The following is a 22,371-nucleotide window of genomic DNA, read 5'->3' on the forward strand; positions in this document are numbered from 1 at the left end:
AACATATAAGGTTAACTTGTTTATATGTTCTTTGTATTAAAATCATTTAATAACTAATTAATTTAACAGGTTCTGCCAGCGCCCAAATTGAAGATGACTAATAATCACATATACAACAACAATGGCTATGGAGTAAGCATTCTTCAACCAACTGAACAGTTTTTCATTGTAGCAGAACAAACTCTCAACAAAGGAGCTGCTTCAGGAGATAAAAAAGATGATAAAATGCTCTCCAAAGTGATGCAAAACCTGAATCTGGAAATGAATAATAATAAGATAGAAGCAAATTTAAAGGGGGATATCAGAATAGTCACCAGTTAAAGCATCTGGATAAATATTAAAGTTTTATATTTTAAGAATTTGTTTAATAATTCTCATGTCCCACAGAAATGGTACTTCAATTAAATTCAAAGATGATTTAATTAAAAAATTAAAACATTTAAATGCTTTCATTGAATGATTCATTTTAACATTTTAAAAAGCTTTATTGATATGATTCAAATACCATAAAATTCATTCTTTAAAGTGTATAAATCAGGGACTGGAGATATATAGATAGCTCACCTGGTAGAATTCTTGCCTCGAATGCACAAGGCCCTGAGTTCAATCCCCAGCGCCATATAAACAAAAATAATAATAAAAAATGTGTATAAATTAGTAGTTTTTAGTTTATGAGGTATAATCACCATTTAACTCAGAAACAAATATGGCTTTAAATAGTATTTTTTAGTGCCTAGTCCAATAAACAGTATTCAGTGTTCTAGGCAGAGTAGATAAAATTAATTTTATAGTAAATTCCCAGTGATCTTTACAATAATGTGGCACTATATTGAAATAATATTAGGTTCAAGTTAAGGAAATCCAAAATGAGAGAAGTGAACAATATAGAAACATGTTTGTCCCTCCCTCATGTTTAAAAAATGCATGTGCATGGGCTGGAGGTGTGGCTCACCGGCAGAGCACTTGCCTCCCAAGTGTGAGGCACTTGGTTGAAGCCTCACTCAGCACCACATAAAAATAAAGGTATTGTGTCCATTTACAACTTAAAAAAAAAAAAAAGCATGTACTTGCTTTGGTGGAACAAAGTAAAATTGGAATGATATAGAGATGATTTATCATGCCTCCCTGCATACACATAACAAGCACATTTGTGAAATGTTCCATGTTTAAAAAAAAATGCAGAGGTACTCAGTGCAGGTCTGATACACAGGTGTTTAATATTGTCACAAGTCCAAGCTTCCATCTTGTTTTAGTACTGTATGGCTTCTGTTAAAAATCACCCCACATTCCAAAACAAAGATTGTTGCTCAAACCTCGACGTCCAAATTCCAACCAAGAAGAGAGAGGACCTTTCTACTAAAGTGCACACATTTCAACTTTCAATCCTCTAGCTAGAACCTAATCGAATGGCTAGACTTAGCTGTAAATGAGACTAGACCATAAAATCTTTGTGAGATAACCACTTGTCCTTTAAAATAGGGGGTTGAACATCAATAGATTTAAAGACAAGAATCACATGATTATCTCAATAGAAAAAAAGAACAAATGAAAAAATTACATAATAGGGGTTTAAGAAACAACAAATGGTCTTTATCACAAAACAATTATATTGACTTAAGGATACTAAAAAGAGCAATCAGGCACAAATATTTAAACCTTTGACTTTTACAGCAACTATGATACTGGGGTTTAAACCTGGGGTGCTTCTTCACTGAACTACATGCCCTACATTCCCAGTTTTTTGTTTTTTTCTGAGACAGAGTCTAAGTTGCTGAAGCTAACCTTGAACTTGTGGTCCTCCTGCTTCAGCCTCCCAAGTAGCTAGGACTACTGGTGTGGGGCAATGCACCCAGCTGAGAGTTTTTAAAGGCCTAGTTGTTCTTTAGTGTACCCACCTCCCTAAAGAACATCTGGAGGCATTTCTATAAGTGTTGTTTATACAAGGTCTTTGTTTACACATGGTCTTATATGAGTTTGTTATAATTCCAGGGGTTACTCATGGGATCCTTAACAAAATCAATCTCTCTAAGAATTTGATGAGTAATAAGAGTAAGGACTTTTCTTTCCAACCCTCTTCTATCTTCCTCGGTTTTTGGTCTCAGAAGAAAAGATAGGGGCAAAGATCTTTGAGAGTGAGCAGAAGCAGCAATAGGCTTCTGCTATCAAACTTCTTGCTCATTGATCATCCACCTCCATTCTATTGCTACTGTTGGTTTCTTTTTTCCCAAGCCAACCTCAGACTACATGATGCTGTTTTTTCTTATTCTTATATCCCTAAGGGATGCACAAAGCATTTTTAAGATTAATAATTCTTCATCCTCCCACCTCTTTCCCCTATAACCCTATAATGAGAAACTTTATTTCACACACACACACACACAGTGATGCTGTCATAAATTACCACAAACTTAATGGCTCAACACAAAGTATCAGTTCTGCAGGTTCAAAGTCTGACATGCATGGGAATCACTGAACTAATGCAAGGTGTCTGTCAATGAGTTTGGGTTTGCATTACTTACTTGATACTCTTGGGCATGTCTTCTTGTTCAGGTGAATTGGCAGAATTCAGTTCCTCAGGATTGGAGGGTAAAGATCCATTTCCCTGACATTTGTCAGAGGAGGGTAGGAGGGTCCTGGCTTCAAGAGCTGACTGCATTTCTTGGCTCATGGGCTCCTTTCTCTAAAGCTATCAACAGTGGATCAAGTCCCTCCCCTTTTCCACTTGTAAGGACTCGTGTGTTTATATTGAGGGTCACCTGAAAAAGCCAGAATAATTTCCCCAACTCAAAGGTCTTAATCTAAATCACATTTGCCATGCAAAGTATGTAATCACAGAGGTTCTGGGGATTAAGACTTGGACACCTCCACCAGGACCAGCTATCCAATACACAGTTTATATATAATAATATATATTATACATATTTTATATATATAGTAACTGTGTATTGGATATAAACTGTGCATTGAATAGCTGGTGTAGCACAGTGGCAGAGTCCAAATAAGTGCTGGGTATTGAACCAGAGCCTTGCGTGTGTAAGGTATGGACTCTACCACTGTATTACACTCATGGGCCCACAATGTGAATGCATTTGAGACTAATTTAAAAACAAAAGCAGAGATGATTCCCTATTTCTGTTATACATCTTATGGCTTCATAAAGATAAATGCACATATTTAGTTTTTCTACTAGACTTTAAATTTCTTGTAGTATAGGCACTGGATTCATAATCATTATATCTACACTGTTCTGAGCATCAACAACTGTTCAATCGCTTACTTTTAAAATGCTATTGGTGAGTTTCTGCCTATGAAAAAAAGACCAAACTAAGATTTTACAATTAAGAACATTTTTCATAGATGCCAGGGACGTAAATGGTAGAATTCTAGAAGTGAATATTGGCCAAATTGAGTTTAAAAGGGTGGCCATGAGCTGGGTACCCATCTGTATTCCTAGCTACTAGGGAAGCTGAGGCAGGAGGATAAAAAGTTTAAGGGCAGCCTGGACAATTGAGACCTTGTCTCAAAAAATTAAAAGGGCTGCGGATGTAGCTCAGTGGCGGAGCACCCCTGGATTCAATAACCAGTACCAAAATGATGGCGATGGAGTGGGATAAGATTAGAACCTCTTTTTGCCTTTTCATGGTGGGCTCTCAGAGAGTGAAGATTTCCTTCTCCTGCTATTCCAGTAGCAGGTAGGGCAGAGCAACTGAAGAGCAGATGGAATCCACAGTGCTAGAGCCTCTTCTCAGTTTACAAGGAAGTAAAAGTGGCAGGTGGCTTAAAGGCATGCTCAGGCAACCCAATTATGGAAACTGTTTTGTTTGCAAGTCTCCATTCTTTATGAGACATTTGAGTTGAGACACGTGCATAGTATCATATATGTTAACAGTTATGTCCACTGGAAAGCAGTGAATTTGAACAGGTCTATTTTTCCCAATATATTAAAGCAAAAATAAAACAATTATATAGTTTGGGGCTGGGGTTGTAGCTCAGGGATAGAGTACTGGCCTAGGATGTGTGAGACACTGGGTTCACTCCCTCAGCACCACATAAAAGCAAAAGAACAAAATAAAGGTGTTGTGTCCATTTACAACTAAAAGTTTTAAAAAAAGTTTTCAGTACGTGGAAAAAAAATCCATCTTCTTAAGTTGAAGTTCTTAAACAGAGAGTATGAACTACTTGAAATTCTAAATAAAAAAATTCGTGTACATGTTGCTTGGTGGGGAATTTAGATTGTTTTCATTATATTCCCAAAGTGTCTTACTCCTCAGAAGCTTGAGATCACTGAACACACTGATCAATGTGTCCGTTTTAATATTATTTAATATTGACACCTAACAGTTATTTGTCTTTTAACAATGTGTGTTCCTTTCTCCAAAGAATAATCTAGTTTACTTAAATAAATTAGGTCCTTATTTTTTAACAATCTGATTTAACTTTGTAACATGATGTATTTTAATAATTAAGCTGTTATATTTTTGATAATTTTGTGGCTAGATATTCACTTATCAATGAAATTTAGAAGCCATTACAAATTTCATCGAGGTACTATGTTAATCTGGAAATCTTTATAACAATTATGAATGCCAGAAAAAGATTTAGACCAACAGGTTAACCTAATCCCACTTATTATTTATTACCTAATAATCCTATTACTTTAGAACTATAAATTTTAATCATTTAAAATTATTATAAAAGTTTTAAAAGTAGGTGACAAGTACCTTACTTTTTGTTTATGGATATACTGTTGAGAAACATAGCACACTGGATTATAAGACCATTTTCTTTAAATTGTAGATTTGAAAGAAATAGAATTTCAAAGTTTCAAAATTCCTAAAAGTTCATCCATTTAGGCGACCAACTCACCCTAGTTTGCTCAGGACTTATGGTACATCAGGAAATCACAGGGTCCTAAGCAAATTGAGATATTTGATCACCTTAATCAGTTTCCAGGAATTAAAGATTCTACTTTTCTTTAAACCTATGTTTTCAAAATAATTCATGATAAACTCAGATTCTATAGTGTCCTAACACGGTCCAGAAACCTTTTTTGTATGTAGTACGGCAGTCCACAAATAACAAAGGTATCAAATATAACTTAAAACTTCCAGTTTTCTGGACAGTAATTAAAACTTAGCAAATACAGTGAAGTTCAAGTGCCTTTTCTCAAAATCAAAATATGTAGTTTTTCTTTTTTCACATGGGATGCACCACCACATCCAGCTAAAATATTTCAATCCAACTATAAATTCCATTTCAGATGTCTTTACTATCTTCATGTTCCAACTGATTGCAAATTCAGAGGTACTGTCTACTTCATTGAATTTAGAGATTCCTAGGACTAAGAAACTTCTGGGTATGTCAAGGAAGACTTCCAAATTTGATTGGCATGTGAAAGAGATCCACCCTGCATTATGTGGACAGCCCACATGGACCAAAAGGTGCAAGATGGTGAATGCAAGCTCAATTTTTGAGTGTGACCATGGCTGCACAAACCCTTGAGCATTGCGCAAGGGTATTAGGATCCTTTACTCTTCAAGGTGGATTCTGACCAGCAATTCTCCACAATTGCCAGGCCTTCAGTCTCAAGACTGGAGCCGCATCTTTGGTGCCTCTTGCTGGAGGGTCCAGCTTCTTTGAGCAGCTTCTTTGAGTTCCTCCAGACCTGTGTGCAGATGGCCATTATGGACTAAGCAATTTCTGATCATGAAAGCCAACTGCATAAATCCCTATTCTCATATATATATATATATAAATACATACACATATGTGTAATTCCCTTTCATGCCACATTCAGTACAGAGGAAACAAACCATGAAGCTTAAAAGTGCAATGAAGGGGCTGGGGATGTGGCTCAAGCGGTAGCGCGCTTGCCTGGCATGCGTGCGGCCCGGGTTCGATCCTCAGCACCACATACCAACAAAGATGTTGTGTCCACCGAGAACTAAAAAATAAATATTAAAAATTCTGTCTTTAAAAAAAAACAGTGCAATGAAGGTACCAAGTGTACAAGCTGCTCATGGACACAATGGGCTGCAAATCAGGTCCATGCTAAACCATCTTAACTTCTACAAGAGCAGACACAATTGTCCATGACAACTTACTGAAGCCTCAAACCCTGGTTTTTACCCCCAAATCCTCTCCAGCTTCCAGTCCCTTTCTCTCCAGCATGTCATCAGGAATCATTTTTAGAAAAGTATTTTCTATGTGGACTATAAGGGGAAGTTGTTGGACACAAGATAGTAATATGCCACAAAATTAGTCAACAAAGCAAAGCTTTGTGAATTTTCAGTTGTAATGAACTGTTACATAGATTCTCTGAATAAGGAAAACAAATGACACTTATCTTGTGTTTGGGAGACCTTGGATTCAATTACTAGAACAAAAAACAAGCCAACTATGAAAGAATCCTATGTTGGAAGCACTTTTTGGATTACAGAGGGATAACACTACTGAGATAGACCCAACAGCTTAAATTCACAGGGCACAGCACAGCAAAAACAAACTAATGGAAGCTCTAGAAACCTATACAGGTTCCAGGTCTTTAGCTAAACACTTCTGAATGGTTCTTTCCATGTTTCCACTGGAAAAGTTGCTGGGGGCTAGAATTCGGTCAAGTGAGGCATTATTCATCTTATACCTCTTATGGTATTTTTCACAATCCTAATGTCAAAAGAAGAGTCCTCAGAGATAGTCTTACTAACCACATATCAAACGTAAGTGGTAAAGAGATGTAGTCTACCTTAATTTAGAAAAGAAAATGCTGATCTCAATTTTGAAGTTTTTTCAGACACAGCTTCAGAGGAAGCCAAAATGTTCAGCCCTAGTTACATGGAGGTCCACTTGACTTGGGCACTCACTGGTCAATATATGGTGAAACAGCAATTCAATTCCAAGACTATTTATTTATTTATTCTATTACAAGTACTAATATCACTTGCATATTTCTCAAAAAACAGTACAGAGTATAAACAGCAAATATGATTGGCACTGTAAACTTAATCAATTACACACAGTCGTCATTCAGTGGAATACTTTATTTTCTATTGTATTAAACAAAAGCCAAGAAAATATCAAGTTAATTTAGAAGGCAAATCTTTACTCCTTAAAGAAAAAATACAAACTGTAGTACTTTTATAATAGATCATATTTTACATAATATAAACAAAAATCACTAATGTGTCTATATGCTTGGTTTCCTTAAACTACAATGAACCACAGAATAGGTGGGAAATGCGTTTATTTTTTCTTTTGGTGCAAATAATAAACATCATGGGAAAACACACAGCATGCTTTTTTTTTTTTTCAAAAAACTGTCTATGCACAGGCACTGACATAACCAAGTTTTAATACCCACCACCTCCTCTTCCCTGTCCAAAGTAGCCACCACCATAGCCCCCCCTACCACCACCTCGATGGAATCCCCCAGATCCTCGGTAGCCCCCTCCAGATCCTCTATAATCTCCACCACATCCTCTGTAGTCTCCCCCAGATCCTCTATAGTCTCCTCCGGATCCTCTGTAGTCTCCACCGGAACCTCTGTAGTCTCCAAAGTTTCCCCTATAACCTCCTCGGAAACCTCCTCTGTAACCTCCACCACCACCACCACCACCACCATATCCTCCTCGATAAGAGTTGGAGCCACCACCATAACCACCACCACCTCCATAGCCTCCGGCGCCGGCACCGCCGCCACCACCACCACCTCCTCCTCCATAGCCTCCCCCACCAAAACCTCCACTGTTATAGCCACCACCATAGCCTCCAGTGCCATAGCCTCCACCACCATATCCAGAAACTCCCCTTCTATATCCACTGCCATTATCATATCGGGCCATCTTGGGAGGTCGTGGACCATCTCCATACCTAGGAAAAGCACAAAACCACCATTTTAGTAAATCTGTTTTTTTCCCTCATATGTACACGTGTTTTATTTATTTTGTAGAACTGGGATCAAACAGTCTTGTACATGTTAAGCAAGCAGTCTACCATTCATTAGCTACACCCTAATCCCACAACTTAACACTTCTGAATTACTCAACCAAATATATAAATTTAATTGTATTTGAAAATTTAATGCAAAACAGAATGTAGACCAAGGCACAAATACAAACTGAATTTTCAAAAGAGACAGTATCTACAGGCCAGGCAACAACCATAAACAGTTCTTCCTGCTTCATTCTCGAAGGCCTTAAATTTTGAAAGTTTTGTCCTTACAACTTTATTTTTTACTCAGTTCAATATACAATGTTCTAAGAAATTCAAGTATTAAAAATACACTAGAGGGCTAGGGATGTGGCTCAAGTGTTTGCGCGCTCGCCTGGCATGCGTGCGGCCTGGGTTCGATCCTCAGCACCACATACAAAACAAAGATGTTGTGTCCGCCAATAACTAAAAAATAAATATTAAAATTCTCTCTCCCTTTCCCTCTCTCTTAAAAAAAAAAAGAAAAAAGAAAAAAAAATACACTAGAAGAAGTTCCTGGTACTGGCAATAAACCAAATATTTGGTATTTACCAAACACCAAAATTTTGGTATTCTCCTGTATTACCTTAGAAGTGTTCTTGAAAAATGTCTTGACAATCTGTTTCACAGGGTGAATGATAAAAATGAGGGCTAAAGGAAATCTGCACATTAAGATGCTTTGGAAAAACAATTCTAATTCAGCTTATTAGTATGGAACACTCTGAAGACTGACACTAGCAATCCAATAGCTATCCAAGTCAGATACAACAGCTATGAATTCAGGTTACTCCACTGCCCACCCTCTATTGATTTTATTGGAAACCTGTTTATGTAGTCAAATCCCCACTGCAAAGAAAAGCCAAAGCACCATTTGAAAAAAAAAAAATTGCTCCAAAATGGCACAGTGGTACACGCCTGTAATCCCATAAGATCACGAGGTTCAGGCAGAAGGATTTGGGTTCAAAGTCAGCCTTAGCAACTTAGCAAGCAACTCACTAGGAAGTGCTCCTAGGTTCATTCCCCAGTACCCAAAAAAAAAAAAAAGGCATGAAGTACACTGATATAACATGCCACCAAGTCTGCAACTTTACAATTTAAAAAAAAGTCACAATAAAAAATTAGTGACCCTAAATGAAGACCACATGGGTATACATTTTATATTGGACCTTTTCTGTAGGTATCAAATATTCCCAAAATAATAAGCTGAAGGCAAAGAAAAAAACAGGAAGCAAAAAAAATTTTTAAATTAAGAGAAATTTCATCTTTTCATACTCTTATTTCCTCAAAATAAAGCCTGATGCTTTACATTTAAGAAACAATTTAACCTATCCACCTTTTTTCTTCAGAAATGCCAAAATAATGTTGTGATAAGAGAACTATCTAGGCTATATCACTTACCTGGTTAGGTGAACTACTCTGACCCATGTACGTACTTTTTCTTTTCCATCTCTAACAGAGATAGGACAAGGTGAGGAGGTGGGTAGATGGTATTCTTTTGTTCTGAGTATGTCAGCCAAACGAATTTTTGTATTTAGGGCTTGCCTAGTTCCATCAACTAAATATGGGAATACTAGGTCTACAAGGAATATCTAGCCTCTGATTCAAAGAAAGCAATGTGGTACTCACCGTGCACTGCCAATCATAAGGTTTATACCAGCAGCTGATGGCCTAGAGATTTGGCGAATCATGTTAAGCATATGTTCATTTACAGGGTCCAACTGGCTGATGATATTAGGTTGTTTGCTTACTTCAACAACCAGAGCTTCCATTGCTGCTCTGAGGGCAGTGATACAGGCAGCGGCTTCATGGGATATTTGTAGTCTGATCCTAAAATAAGAAAAACAAAAACTAAGAAAAGGACCACAAGCACCCACCAAGACTACTTTCGATTCCTTAAATTCAGAGATTGCTTTTCATGGAATAAATCTAGCTGTTTAACAAGTACAAGTGCTATATCCAAATGAACCAAGGCTTAGGTAAACACAGGTATGAGGAGTAATAATAATCTATACTAACTTCTTTTTTTTTTTTTTAAGAGAGAGTGAGAGAGGAGAGAGAGAGAGAAAGAATTTTTAATATTTATTTTTTAGTTCTCGGCGGACACAACATCTTTGTTGGTATGTGGTGCTGAGGATCGAACCCGGGTCGCACGCATACCAGGCGAGCGCGCTACAGCTTGAGCCACATCCCCAGCCCCTATACTAACTTCTTTTTAAAAAAAAAACCTGCTAGCTATTGGGAGTCTCATAACTCAGTCTCCAATAAATTAAGAGACTCAATGTTGGGATTGAGGAAGCAGCTCTAGTAAGACAGACTGCTTAGTATGCATGAAAACCTGGGTTCAATCTTCGTCACCACACACAAAAAAGAAAAAGAACAGAAATTGAGAATGGTGGACTCTTCTACATTATCCTACTGACTGCCCATCAAGCTCCATTTCATTATGGCAGAATGCACACCACAATGTCTTATATAGAGCACATGGCACCCAAGCTCTAATTAGATTCTACTTTGGTAATGACAGTATTCATGGTGACATAAGTGACAAATCTATAATGCATTTACTTCTACTGGGATAGTCAATTTAAAATATACTTTAGGGCTGGTGTTGTGGCTCAGCAGTTGAGCGCTTGCTTACCACGGGGCAAGGCCCTGGGTTTGATCCCCAACACCCCATAAAAATAAATAAAGATATTGTGCCCAACTACAACTAAAAAATAAATAAATAAAATACACTTTACATAGAACAATATGACCAACATTTACCACTCTCCCAAGAAAATATGTTATAAAGAACCAAATATGGTCCACTAAATCTTGCATTGATTACTTTACATTGAAGTCAGGACAGAGCTGAGTTTGGGCATCTCAGAATTCTAAGAATTCAGTTTGGAGGTCATATCTGAAAATCCATACCAGTCATCTACAAACACAATCTGCCCGTCAGATTGGACTCTCTTGGAAGCAAAGAGAAGCAACTGCAAGGGGGTGACTAAGGTCATGCCTTTAGCAGAGATGGCTCGGGTTCGAATCTGCAAATGGAAAAAGAGGCAAGAGGAAATCATTGATATGCCAACTGTCAAATAATGCCTATAATAACAACGTATACTGTGAATATTAAAATTCACGTTCACAAAAAAGTGATAAATTAATGTGCACAAAGGATAATAAAAAGAATATGAATTTTTGAACTTTCTTAAATATACCTTTACCTACCTTTTCACCAAATACAAAGAAGGGAGAAGGGTACTTCATGTCTTGGCTGCTAAATGGACAATTAACAGATGATTTGTGGATAAGTGCATTACGCCCTTCGGTAGTAAGAATCTTTCTCTTTTCCTTATGATAGCATACATTAGGGTACACGCCAAAAGCCAGGAGAGAGATAACCACATCCAAATTATTATCTGGTCCAGTGTTAGTAAACACTTGTGTCAACAAACAATCTGTTAACAAGAATAGTTCAACAAAAAGGAAAAAAAACAGTTAATTGGCAAATCCTCATATCACATGCAAACTAAATGGAAATACAAATAACCTGGCTAAAAAACTTTCTTCTCAGAACCTTACTATCAAATTCAAGAAGGCCAAATTATATTCTGGGCAAGAACAAACATGCAACAACAAATCCATCGTGTACAACTCTAGTCCACCAGTTAAAAAAAATTTAGAATGTATCACACATCTTAATGACCCCTGTTTCATCTCTAAGAGCTTAAATTCAAGCCACTTAAAAACTTAAATGTTGTAAATTTTACTTCAAATTGCAGGTAGCTATGGTGGCATATATCTGTAGATCCCAGCAACTTGGGAAGCTAAGGCAGGAGGATTCAAAGTTTGAGGCTAGCTTGAGCAACTTACAAAGATATTGACTCAAAATTAAAATAAAAAAATACTTCAAGCTGGGCATGGTGGTATAAGCCTGTAATCCCAGTAACTCACCAGGCAAAGACAGGAAGATGAGAGTTCAAAACCAGCCTCAACAATTTAGTGAAACCCAAAGCAACTCAGTGAAACTGTCACTAAATAAAATATTTAAAAAGGCTGGGGTGTGGCTCGGTAGTTTTAAGTGCCTTTGGGGGATTCAATCCCCAGTACCAAAGGAAAAACAAAAACCAAAACCACTTCAAATTTAAAAACGAATACACACTGAACTAATTAAATCACTTCTCAGTGTGCACTAAACATCATGACTTTTTGTTTCCTTTTTAAAAGGGACTTCCATGTTCAAAGAACTAAGAAATAACTGGGTACATAGAGCACATGATTTGAGAGTGGGGTTGTACCTCAGTGGTGGAGTGCTTGTCTAACGTGTGCGGCGCTGGGTTTGATTCTCAGCACCTCATATAAATAAATAAACAACTAAAAAATAAAAAAAGAATCTGGGCATGATGCTGAGAAAGGAGGATCTAGAGTTCACAGCCAGCCTAAGCAAAAGTGAGGCACTAAGCAAATGAGACCCTGTTTAATCCCGGTGACCCCCTCCAAAAACAAAGAAGATTGAGCATATGATCTGAAGTCTGAAGGTTAAATATTCTATACTTTAAAATAGGCACATCAGTATCACTTCACAAATTACTGTAACAGAAGCTTACCTTCTGGAAATCCAGAATTAATCAGAATCTCTTTAAGCTGAACTTTGGCTTCCCAAGTCATTCTCAGCGTAGCCATATTGAGACGTTTATGTTCACAAAAACGTATCTCTGCTTCTTCTCCACTCATTCTATAAATTGGAATGGTAAAAAGACATTGTCAAAGAACAGAGAACTCCACACCGGATTAGAAAATAGAAACGGCTCACCCAACTTATAGAACACTCTTTCAAACCCGTACCTCGCATCATCCCAGGCTTGAAACACTGACAAAAGGGCCACATGATCAGAAAATCTATTTCCAGCAAAGTTCCGATGGATATACCCCAGGCGCTTTCCCTCACTAATGAAAGGCTCAGGAAAGCAGGTAGCAGCAGAGATGGTACAGACAGCATCACCCACACTAAAAAAACAAATTGACAGTTAAATTGAGACTAGATAATAACCTTGATGCAAATAGGTCAGGTAGCACTCACTGTAGGCTGTGGGTTTGAGTCTTTATTGGCTAAAATGATGCTTTTATCAGTGCCAAATTGGCTTAACCAGGAACATTTATATAGGCCCTTTCTCCAGAAGACAGTGAAATTACCTCTGACAACAATGGCTGAACATCCACCATAAATTATGACCAAGAATCATAATTTTCCCTTTCCCATTCTCTCAAAGAAATATCTTTTTATCTTCCAAACTTTATGATAAAAACGTATCCCTTTTCATAGTACTATTTCCTTTCAAGGGACAACTAAACTAAAATCCTGGGGAATGCCATTCTCTTTTGAGAAATCAGTGCTTATCCCCCAGCTTGAAGAAATGCACTGGAAGAAAAAGGACTAGTTTTACTATTTGTCTTTGTATCTAGATATATCAGTTATTTTAACCAAAAAGTGTCTATTTTTCCTTAAAGTGGATCTTGTTTTCATGGGGAGTGGATTATGATTCTGAATTATCACCACTATCAACAACAATACAAAGTACTTACTAGAAAATACACCCCATTATCATCATTTTGCCAAAGCGAGGCTCAATGGGGAGCTTAGCCAGGATTCGTCCCAAAGGAGTCAACTCATCATTGACATCTAATGCATCAAGTTCTGTGGAAAAATATTTCTGTATGAGCAGAAATGGTAAGGAATACCCTTAAATGTAAGTAAACATAGATTTGCTTCATAGATTAAGGCTAGGATAGGGAATTTAAGATCCCATCATTTTTCAAAGCAACTGCCAGCACCATGTCCACAACCATCAATGCCCCATTTAACTTGCTACTATGGATTGATCCCAGGGACACTGAGCTACACACCCTAGCCCTATTTATTTGGAGACAGGTTCTCACTAAATTGCCAATGTTAGCCTGAACTTATCATTCTCCTGTCTCAGGCTTCCAAGTACCTAGGATTACAGGTGTGTGTCAGTGTGCCCCTCAGAGCCAATTCTTCGCGCTCAAAAAGTAGAACAAAACTAAATTATAGAGCATCTAACATAAATGATACTAGAATTAGTTCTTGTGGAATATAAATCTACATACAGCCTACAAGAAGTCTATATAAACACAGTAATAATAGGATCATGAGTACCTATGTTCCATACCATTAGTCCAGACACAATCAGCTGATAATAATTTTGAAGACAGCAATGAAATCTGGAAGCTTTAAGTTTGCACAAAAGGTGAATGATTGATTCAAAACTCAAATGCGGAGCCTTTTGACTCCAATGCCCTTATTTTTCAAAGTACAATACCTTTCTAATATACTCAAAAAGAAAACAAATGTTCTAACACATGTACACCATACTAAAAACAAAGTTTAATACTATAAACCTCATTACCACAGCTCTTGTTGACTTCATTCTTAAAAAAAAAAAAAAAAAAAATTAGGGCTCAGTTGGTAGAGTGCTAGCCTTGAATGCACAAGGCCCTGGGTTCAATCCCCAGCATTTCCCCCCCAAACTATTTTTTAGTTGTAGATATGGTACCTTTATTTTATTTACTTATTTTTATGTGGTGCATAGGATCAAAAACTATCTCACTGATGCGAGACAAATGCCCTACCACTGAGCCAAAAACCCAGCCCAGACTTCATCTTCATTCTGTTTCATTCATTGAGTATTATCTGCTAATACTTGTGTGAGCAAGTCTGTATCTACAAGTACCTCTAAGAGTGTGCTCGGCTTCAATCACAGCATCCAAAGGTGGAGGTTCAATTGCCTTGGCCAGGAATTGGCCAATTCCTCCGAGACGCAGAAGTTTTATGCTCAAAGCAATTTCATGCAATGGTGTTCGAAACATCTCTGGTGTCATGTGTGTTTCAAGTCTAAGAGAAAATAAATATAGTAACTATCCTCCTTGTAAACAGAAGTTATTCTACCAAAATTTTTGCAGAGATAGTCAGGAATATAAAGCTGCCCCCCCCGCTTTATTATTCAATACAAACTCTGTGAAAAAGTTTTAGTAGTTGTTTCTGACCTCACTCTTATAGCTTCATAGGTTTTCTCCCCACCCCCAACTGAGGAGTGAAGAAGAATGATATAGCTATACCAAATTCTTTATTATTAATCCCCATGAGAGTTAAAAATAGTTGTAGAGCAAGATTTTTTTTTCTAGAGATGGGGGCAAACATCTTTCTACACAAACCATAAGTGCACATAATTTTAGTAGCCCCTGGAAAAGATCTTACTAATAAGAGTTACTATTATAAATTTACAATGTCAACAATAAATGTTGGCTTTGACAAGATTACCACTGTTCTAAGCAGTTTACATTATTAATTCTTATAATCATCCCATCAACTTCTGGGTCAGATGACACAATACCTCCAACTTAACAAAAGGACTCAAAGAAGTACCTTAATCTCAGTTTATACAATGGAAACAAAGACTTAATAAGTGTAGATGTATACGCTAATGCAATGAATTAGTACTGCTGGCAAGACTTAGATCAACTTAAATTAAGTTTACATAAAATTTTACAACATCTCTTTCCTTGCCTTGCTGAGAAATGAGCAAAAATTCCTTGTTAAAAGGTAAATTTGTCATTATTAATTTATTATTACTTTGTTTTAAGATTTTAAAGAATAACTATATTTCTATTTAGTCAAAGGACAATGTAAGTTTAAAAAGAACTAAATGGTCCCCAAATGCCACAGGCACTCATCAGTTCATTCTAATGCTTATCCATATATCTGTTATGAAAGTTACTTGCATAAAAACATTAAAAAATCAAACTGATTTTTCTTCATAGTATGTACACTTATGCACCTGGAGAATTTCTTCTTAATGAATAGTTCCCATCCAAAAATGTTTCAAAAAAGAAAGAAAGAAAAGGTTTATGTAATATAAATGAAAATGGATAAAGAATTGAGAGTTGGATTTGAGTCCCGACTCTCTCCAGTCTTGGTGAAGTCAGCTCAACTCCATGAACTTTGTCTTACCAGAATATCATAAATTTCTGAGGAACATGAAATGCACAATGAAACAGTGAATTAATGGTAATAAAACTGAAAATAGAAATACTCTATAAATACAAAGGAACTTTTAACTTGAGTAAGTTAACTATTTCAAATTCCAAAATGACAAAGTTATTGTTCTATCAAATAAGCTGTCATTAATTTCTTCTTTTCATTCTTACCACAATTTAATTTTCTAAGCTAAGCATCCTTCAATTCTTGACTGAAGGCATCAAGTTGATGGAAAGAAAAAGTACTCGTTAATCTTGTCTTACCTCTCAAATCTAGCTCGGCTACAGAGGTGAAAACAGAATCCAGGCCGTACTCGTCCAGCTCGGCCTTTCCGCTGCTCAAGATTTGTTTTGGATGCCCATACTGTAGCATAGTTGGTCATGTTATTGTGAGCAGTGAACAGTTTCACTTTTTGCCTAAATAGGAAAGACTGGTTTACTCGAAGACCCACAAATATTCCTAAAAACTATAGCTATTAACTAGTAGATGCTTTCCAAATAGTGATGCCCTACTACTTGTAAATATCTATTTCTGATAGCACAAATAAGATTCAGGAATTTGAACTATACTTGCCTAGTTGTCAATCTAGCAAAAAGTAATTTAACACAAATGAAACATTTATCACCTGGATTGTCATGGAAAACTTACATTATCAAAAATGAGTATGAGACTACCTACTTACAAGGTTTTTATAGACATAAGTGAAGCTAGCTTGGTGGTACCTTTCTGTAATCGAAGTCTTAGGTGGCTGAAGCTGGAGGATGTCAAGTTCAAAGACAGCCTTGACAATTACTGAGAAGCCGTCTTAAAAAGAACTCCCGGCTATAGCTCAAATGTAAAGTGACCCTGGGTTCAATCTTCCCACCCCCATAAAGATTTACATACATAAATTTAAAGCATGAAAATAAAATACTACACATGCACGTAAGAGAAAGTTATCTCTATTCCAGTGTTAAATCCAACTTTTAGGGTTTCTAAAGTTTATAAGCTGAGACAAAGCATATGGAACATCTCATACCCTACCTCATTCAAATGGTGCCTGTACGGTATATGTGAATCCCTAAGTAATCTCATTTACACCTACAGGTAGTCAATAACTACAGGACTGGGATTAGAACAAAAGGCTATTCACCATTCTGTAAAATGCTCATTGGCAAATCACTTTTTTTTTTTTTCCTGGCACCAGGGATTGAAATCAAGGACACGTGAACCACTGAGCCACATCCCCTGACCTATTTTGTATGTATTCAGAGACAGGGTCTCAAGGAGTTGCATACTGCCTCACCACTGCAGATGGTGACTTTGAATTTGAAATTCTCCTGCCTCAGCCTCCCAAGCTGGGATTACAGGCATGTACCACTATGCCTGGTCAAATTATTACTAATAGCCATGACAGACTGGTGGACTATACAGAAGGAACACAAGGTTAGCCAGTAGAGGACTAAGTCTGGAGCCTTGTGCATACAGGCAAGCACTCTACCACTGAGCTATGTCACCGGATGCTTTGATTTTTGAGTCAACTTGCTTAGTTTCTAAGGCTGGTGATGAATTTGTGATCTCCCTGCTAGACAGGCTCCTATGTACCTGGGATTATAGTCATGTGCTATCACACCAGCAGAAATCCTTTAATTCTTAAAAGGAGTGGGAGCATACTTAGGAAGAGCATTTGTTTATGCGCTAAATGTTGGTTACCTTACATACCAATCAGCTTTGATCAAATGAAAACAAGGAAAATGGTGGTGGGGGGGGAGCAGTGGGATGCACTTACAAGTTTTAATTGAAAGGCTTTGTAACTTTGATTTGCGATTACCTCTAAACAGCATACACAAGATGCCTAAGAATTTTCAAATTACAAAAATACAGGTGTATTGAAATAAAAGGTGTTTTTGATTCTATGCACAAATAGGTTTTTGGGAAACTTACTTGCAGGAATCAATGACATAAACAACATCATTTATAGTAATGCTTGTCTCAGCAATATTGGTGGACAAAATAACCTGCAAAAGATTAAAAAAGTATACTTATAGAAAACAGACATATCTGAAGCAACCATATATGCTTACATAGCAAATGTCATAGTCTTTAAAAACATTTATACAATATTTATACCCTTCAATCCCATTAATAATGTTGACTGTTTACCTTGGTTACACCAACTGGTACAGGATCAAATACTTTGCGCTGTTCCTCTCGAGGTATCTGAGAATGCAGAGGTAGAATTTGATACCTGTGTGTTCCTATAATAATACAGAAACATTGAGGACTATTAATGGGAGCTGGTTTGAAACTTCATTATGGCCTAAGGTATATTTTCCTTCTCATATATGTGAAAAATTCACAAGATTCATACCAAAATGTGGATTCATTTCCAAATGCTTTTGCATAGTATAAATCAAATTCCAGCCAGGTAAAAAAACCAAAACAGCTCCAGGAACATTGAGGGTTTCAATGTACTTAAGCAGAGCTTCAATGAGTTCAAAAGGAGTTTCCTTTTCATTCAACTGAGACATGCTCAATTTTGTTTCTGGACCATATTCATCTCCACAGATCAGGTTGCAATTTGCCTGAGAAAACAAAGGGGTGACACATTTTTTATTGTTTCAGTTATTACAGCTCATGAAATAAATCATGTAGATTTGTTCTCTAGGTGTGAATAATACCTAAAGTTATTACTATTATTCCTAAATGACTATAGTTATACTACTAGCATTAGAAATTTACTTTCCATACATATAGAAAATGTATCAATACACTAAATTTTCCTGAGGACACCAAATTAATGTACCAACTTTTATATGATTTCATAAGCTATCTTGTAGCAAGTAAATTTCTTTCCTATGCCAATTAACCCTAGTTTACTTTCCTTATTCTCTTATAAACTAGTATTATGATGATGTGATCTTTAATTCACTTCATCTATTTTAAAATATAATGATTATGGGCTAGGGTTGTAGCTCAGTGGTAGAGTACTCACATAGCACATATGAGGTGGTGGGTTCAATCCTTAGCACAAGAAAATAAAAAAGGTATTTTAAAAAGTTAAAAAAAAACCTATTATTTGTCTTTTCTAAAATATGTGCCTTAAAAAAATCACTGATAAGGACTGGGGCTGTGGCTCAGGCTCAGTGGTAGAGCGCTTGCCTAGCTTGTGTGATCTTCAGCACTACATATGAATAAACAAAGTGAAAAAGCCATTGGCAAAAAAAAATCAATAATAAACAAAGACCTCAAAAATGAGAAAAAAATTATTATAATTGGTCTTTTTCTCCTGCTATTTTCTAATTTGTTGCCTTCTGTTTTAGCAACTAATAGGAACCATTTACTTAGAAATATGCCATTATTTTTTAAAAATTATCTTCCTTCCAATTTCACCAATTGATTCCCTCATATCTAACATCCAATTTTGGTATTTGAATATGTGAGGGGCAAAGTCCTTTGCAAAAAATTATCTTTTGCTGTCAAGTTAAAAAACATGACATGTTTTACCTAAAAAGATATAGGGCCGGGATTATAGCTCAGCACTAGAACACTTGCCTCTCACATTGTGAGACCCTGGGTTCAAAACTCAGCACCACATAAAAACAAATAAGTAAAATAAAGATATTCTGTCCAACTAAAACGAAAAAATAAATATTAATAAAGAAAATTTTAAAAAATGCAGACTCTGTCCTTAGAAGTCCTCCAGGTTCTTTTTGATGTGATAGGGAGGAGGAAAACTGTGAAACTTCAACCAGGCCATAAGGACTGAAATTACCTGTAAAAATTTTTCTCCACAGTTACTAGTAAAGGAGTTGAAAACTATGAAGCTACCATCTTTGTCCTTATGTATGCCCTTACCTTCTCAGAAGCTCCTCTCATCCCAGATCTTTTATCAGATTCTTTGGGGGATGGAACTTTTGAAAATAGACTTTTCTTCCTTTGTCTTCAAAGTCAGCTTTGAATAAAACCTATTTTCCTGCCAATTTGAGTCTCAATATTTCTGACACAGCAAACATTGTGATGTTAAATTCTATTTAATTTGCATATAAAATATGAATTTTTAAACGTTTGTCCACTTCTGAAACACACAGAAAATGTCTCATTTCCTGTTCCTTCCCAGGATATTATTATTACTCCCACTATAGCACTCCCTTCACCTGGTAAAATCATTGCCTCTTTTAATCTATGACCATAGCTGCCAGGAATCACTTGGGATCTTGTTAAAATGGACTAGGGTTGTAGCTCAGGATTCAGGATTAGTAGATCTGAGGTGGGGCACAAATTCTGTCTTTCTCCAGTTTGCCACATGTTCTCCTACACTTGGAGAAATAATACCTTAAAAAAGTTTTTAACCATGTAGGGTTTTTGAAAATTTTTTTTTGGTTGACACATATGCCAGAGATTATTTAACTGATGGCAAAAAGGAGCTTATAACTCTACCTACAAATAATCTAGATAGATAATCTAACATGTTTTTAATAAAATTAACTGCTTTTCTACATTGTTTGCCCACACTGAAAATCCCGAATGAAATCCACTTACATCATCATCCTCACCACCATCATCTTCCTTGTCCTTTTTTTTCTTGTCCTTTGGTGGAGGAACAAACTGGGTCATCTGAATACAATCTTCCAGAAAATATTCTACAAGGAATATTTTAGTGTTAAATCCAGTTAGTTATGTACATGTGATCTATCAACTTTCAGAATGTAGTATGTTACATTCATTTGTTAATTCATAGCTGAAGGTTCCTTAATACCCTTCAATGTGACTCTTCACAATTTCCAACATGTTCTAATAATAATTATCTTCTATTTTAATAGAACTTAGTGGTCTCCGCTCTCAGATCCTCAAGAACATGTATTATGCAAGCTCTCAAAAAGCCAGTGGAGGTTGTTTGTGTGCCAAGCATTCATCAAACATTTATGGAATGCCCACTATGCACATGCATTGTATACCTGTCCTGGTATGTCAGAAATAACCTCAATACAGCAATACACCATAATCCATTCCTCCTCTACCAAATGAATATGTACATTAGGCTCTTTTTACCTGTTCCAATATAAAGATTGGAATATCTATCAATTCCACCTAAGAGAGTCTGATGGGCCCAGAGTCATCTTCTCTCCACCCCTAGGTGGAGCACAAAGTGTGGTACTCGGCACAGTAAAGAACACTTGTTTAATGTTTACTAACTTTTTAAGTATACTAAGTTTTCCCCCAGTTTTCATACTCCATATGCATTTTACTTTGGATTTTATCCATTACTATATTATTTATTTTTCTGCTCAAATAGTTCCATACTACTATATTATTTATTTTTCTGCTCTAACAGAACTATAATTCTGGCCAACTATAGTTCTTTCAGGTTTGCTACTGTGTCCCTTTATTCAATTATTGTAGTCTTTTTATAAAAAATCTCCTTAATTCATGATACAAGATGTTTCAGGTTCATATTATACATTTCTTACCTTGGCCCTAGGATTCATCATTTCTCTAGGGATACTGGTTTCTTTAATTTGAGAATGGCATTTGAAAAAGATTAACCTGCTGTACATATTCTTTGTTACCAAGTTGTCATTGCTTCTATGCCGAGACAGGGCAGTATCCAAGTATACTAACTGCACATACAATCACATCTATACCTATTCATTTCTACCTATATTTAGCTAAATGTGAATCACCCTGATGCCTCTTAATTGTATTCCAATACCACATGGCTCACTCTAGCCGGCACCCTTACTCACCTGTAACTTTTTCACCCAAAGAGTAAAAAAACCTGGCACCACCACTTCTATTCATTTGCTTGGTTTTTCAATTTCCGTACACAAACACAGCAGTTTTAGAGTTCATAACCCAAACTTATGTGAAATACAACTATGGTAATTTTTATTTCAGAGCTACACCTATTTTTCAATTTACAAAATCTGGTATCCAGGCATAGCCATCAATTCATAACTACATTATTAATCTATTTTCATGTCTTCAATTAGACTGTGCTGTAAAAACTCATTTTAACAAATCTAAATGACAGTCCTAGAAAATGGTTGTGATAAAAATCTCTAAAAGAAACACATTATCAAAAATACTGTGTGTGGGCTGGGGATGTGGCTCAAGTGGTAGTGCGCTTGCCTAGCATGCGTGGGGCACTGGCTTCGATCTTCAACACCAAATAAAAATTTAAAAAAGAAAAACAAAGATATTGTGTGCACCTAAAAAATAAATATTAAAAATACTGTGACATACTTCACTTCAAAATCTCTCTCTCCAACTCGACATTCTAAATGTGACCTAGACTGCTTAAATGTTGAATAAGTGTTCACAGAAATAATTACCTACTATGTTTCTGATTTATACTTACCATATAGCATTCCTCACCAAGA

The 22,371-nt window shown here is 36.4% G+C and overlaps 2 protein-coding genes across 3 annotated transcripts in view; one reads left to right on the plus strand and one right to left on the minus strand.

Annotated features, from left to right (window-relative positions):
• The window catches only part of Shcbp1l (SHC binding and spindle associated 1 like), a 36,094-nt gene extending 35,773 nt beyond the window's left edge, over positions 1 to 321 (plus strand). The window contains exon 10 of the mRNA XM_077802867.1: positions 70 to 321. Coding sequence (XP_077658993.1) covers positions 70 to 321 — 252 coding nt within the window. The remainder of the gene's footprint in view (positions 1 to 69) is intronic.
• A 6,757-nt stretch (positions 322 to 7,078) lies between these two features.
• Positions 7,079 to 22,371, minus strand: part of Dhx9 (DExH-box helicase 9) — a 41,865-nt gene continuing 26,572 nt past the window's right edge. For both annotated transcript variants that reach the window (XM_026392877.2, XM_026392878.2), the window contains 13 exons: positions 20,531 to 20,631; positions 18,360 to 18,573; positions 18,152 to 18,246; positions 17,933 to 18,006; positions 16,273 to 16,425; positions 14,706 to 14,866; positions 13,537 to 13,648; positions 12,799 to 12,960; positions 12,561 to 12,688; positions 11,182 to 11,411; positions 10,882 to 10,997; positions 9,592 to 9,792; positions 7,079 to 7,866 (listed from right to left, as the gene is read on the minus strand). In XM_026392877.2, the coding sequence (XP_026248662.2) occupies positions 7,347 to 7,866; positions 9,592 to 9,792; positions 10,882 to 10,997; positions 11,182 to 11,411; positions 12,561 to 12,688; positions 12,799 to 12,960; positions 13,537 to 13,648; positions 14,706 to 14,866; positions 16,273 to 16,425; positions 17,933 to 18,006; positions 18,152 to 18,246; positions 18,360 to 18,573; positions 20,531 to 20,631 (2,267 nt within the window). In that variant the 3' untranslated portion in view covers positions 7,079 to 7,346. The remainder of the gene's footprint in view (positions 7,867 to 9,591; positions 9,793 to 10,881; positions 10,998 to 11,181; positions 11,412 to 12,560; positions 12,689 to 12,798; positions 12,961 to 13,536; positions 13,649 to 14,705; positions 14,867 to 16,272; positions 16,426 to 17,932; positions 18,007 to 18,151; positions 18,247 to 18,359; positions 18,574 to 20,530; positions 20,632 to 22,371) is intronic.

This window comes from Urocitellus parryii, chromosome 9, assembly GCF_045843805.1.
Source record: "Urocitellus parryii isolate mUroPar1 chromosome 9, mUroPar1.hap1, whole genome shotgun sequence".
In the NCBI taxonomy this organism is placed as follows: domain Eukaryota; kingdom Metazoa; phylum Chordata; class Mammalia; order Rodentia; family Sciuridae; genus Urocitellus; species Urocitellus parryii.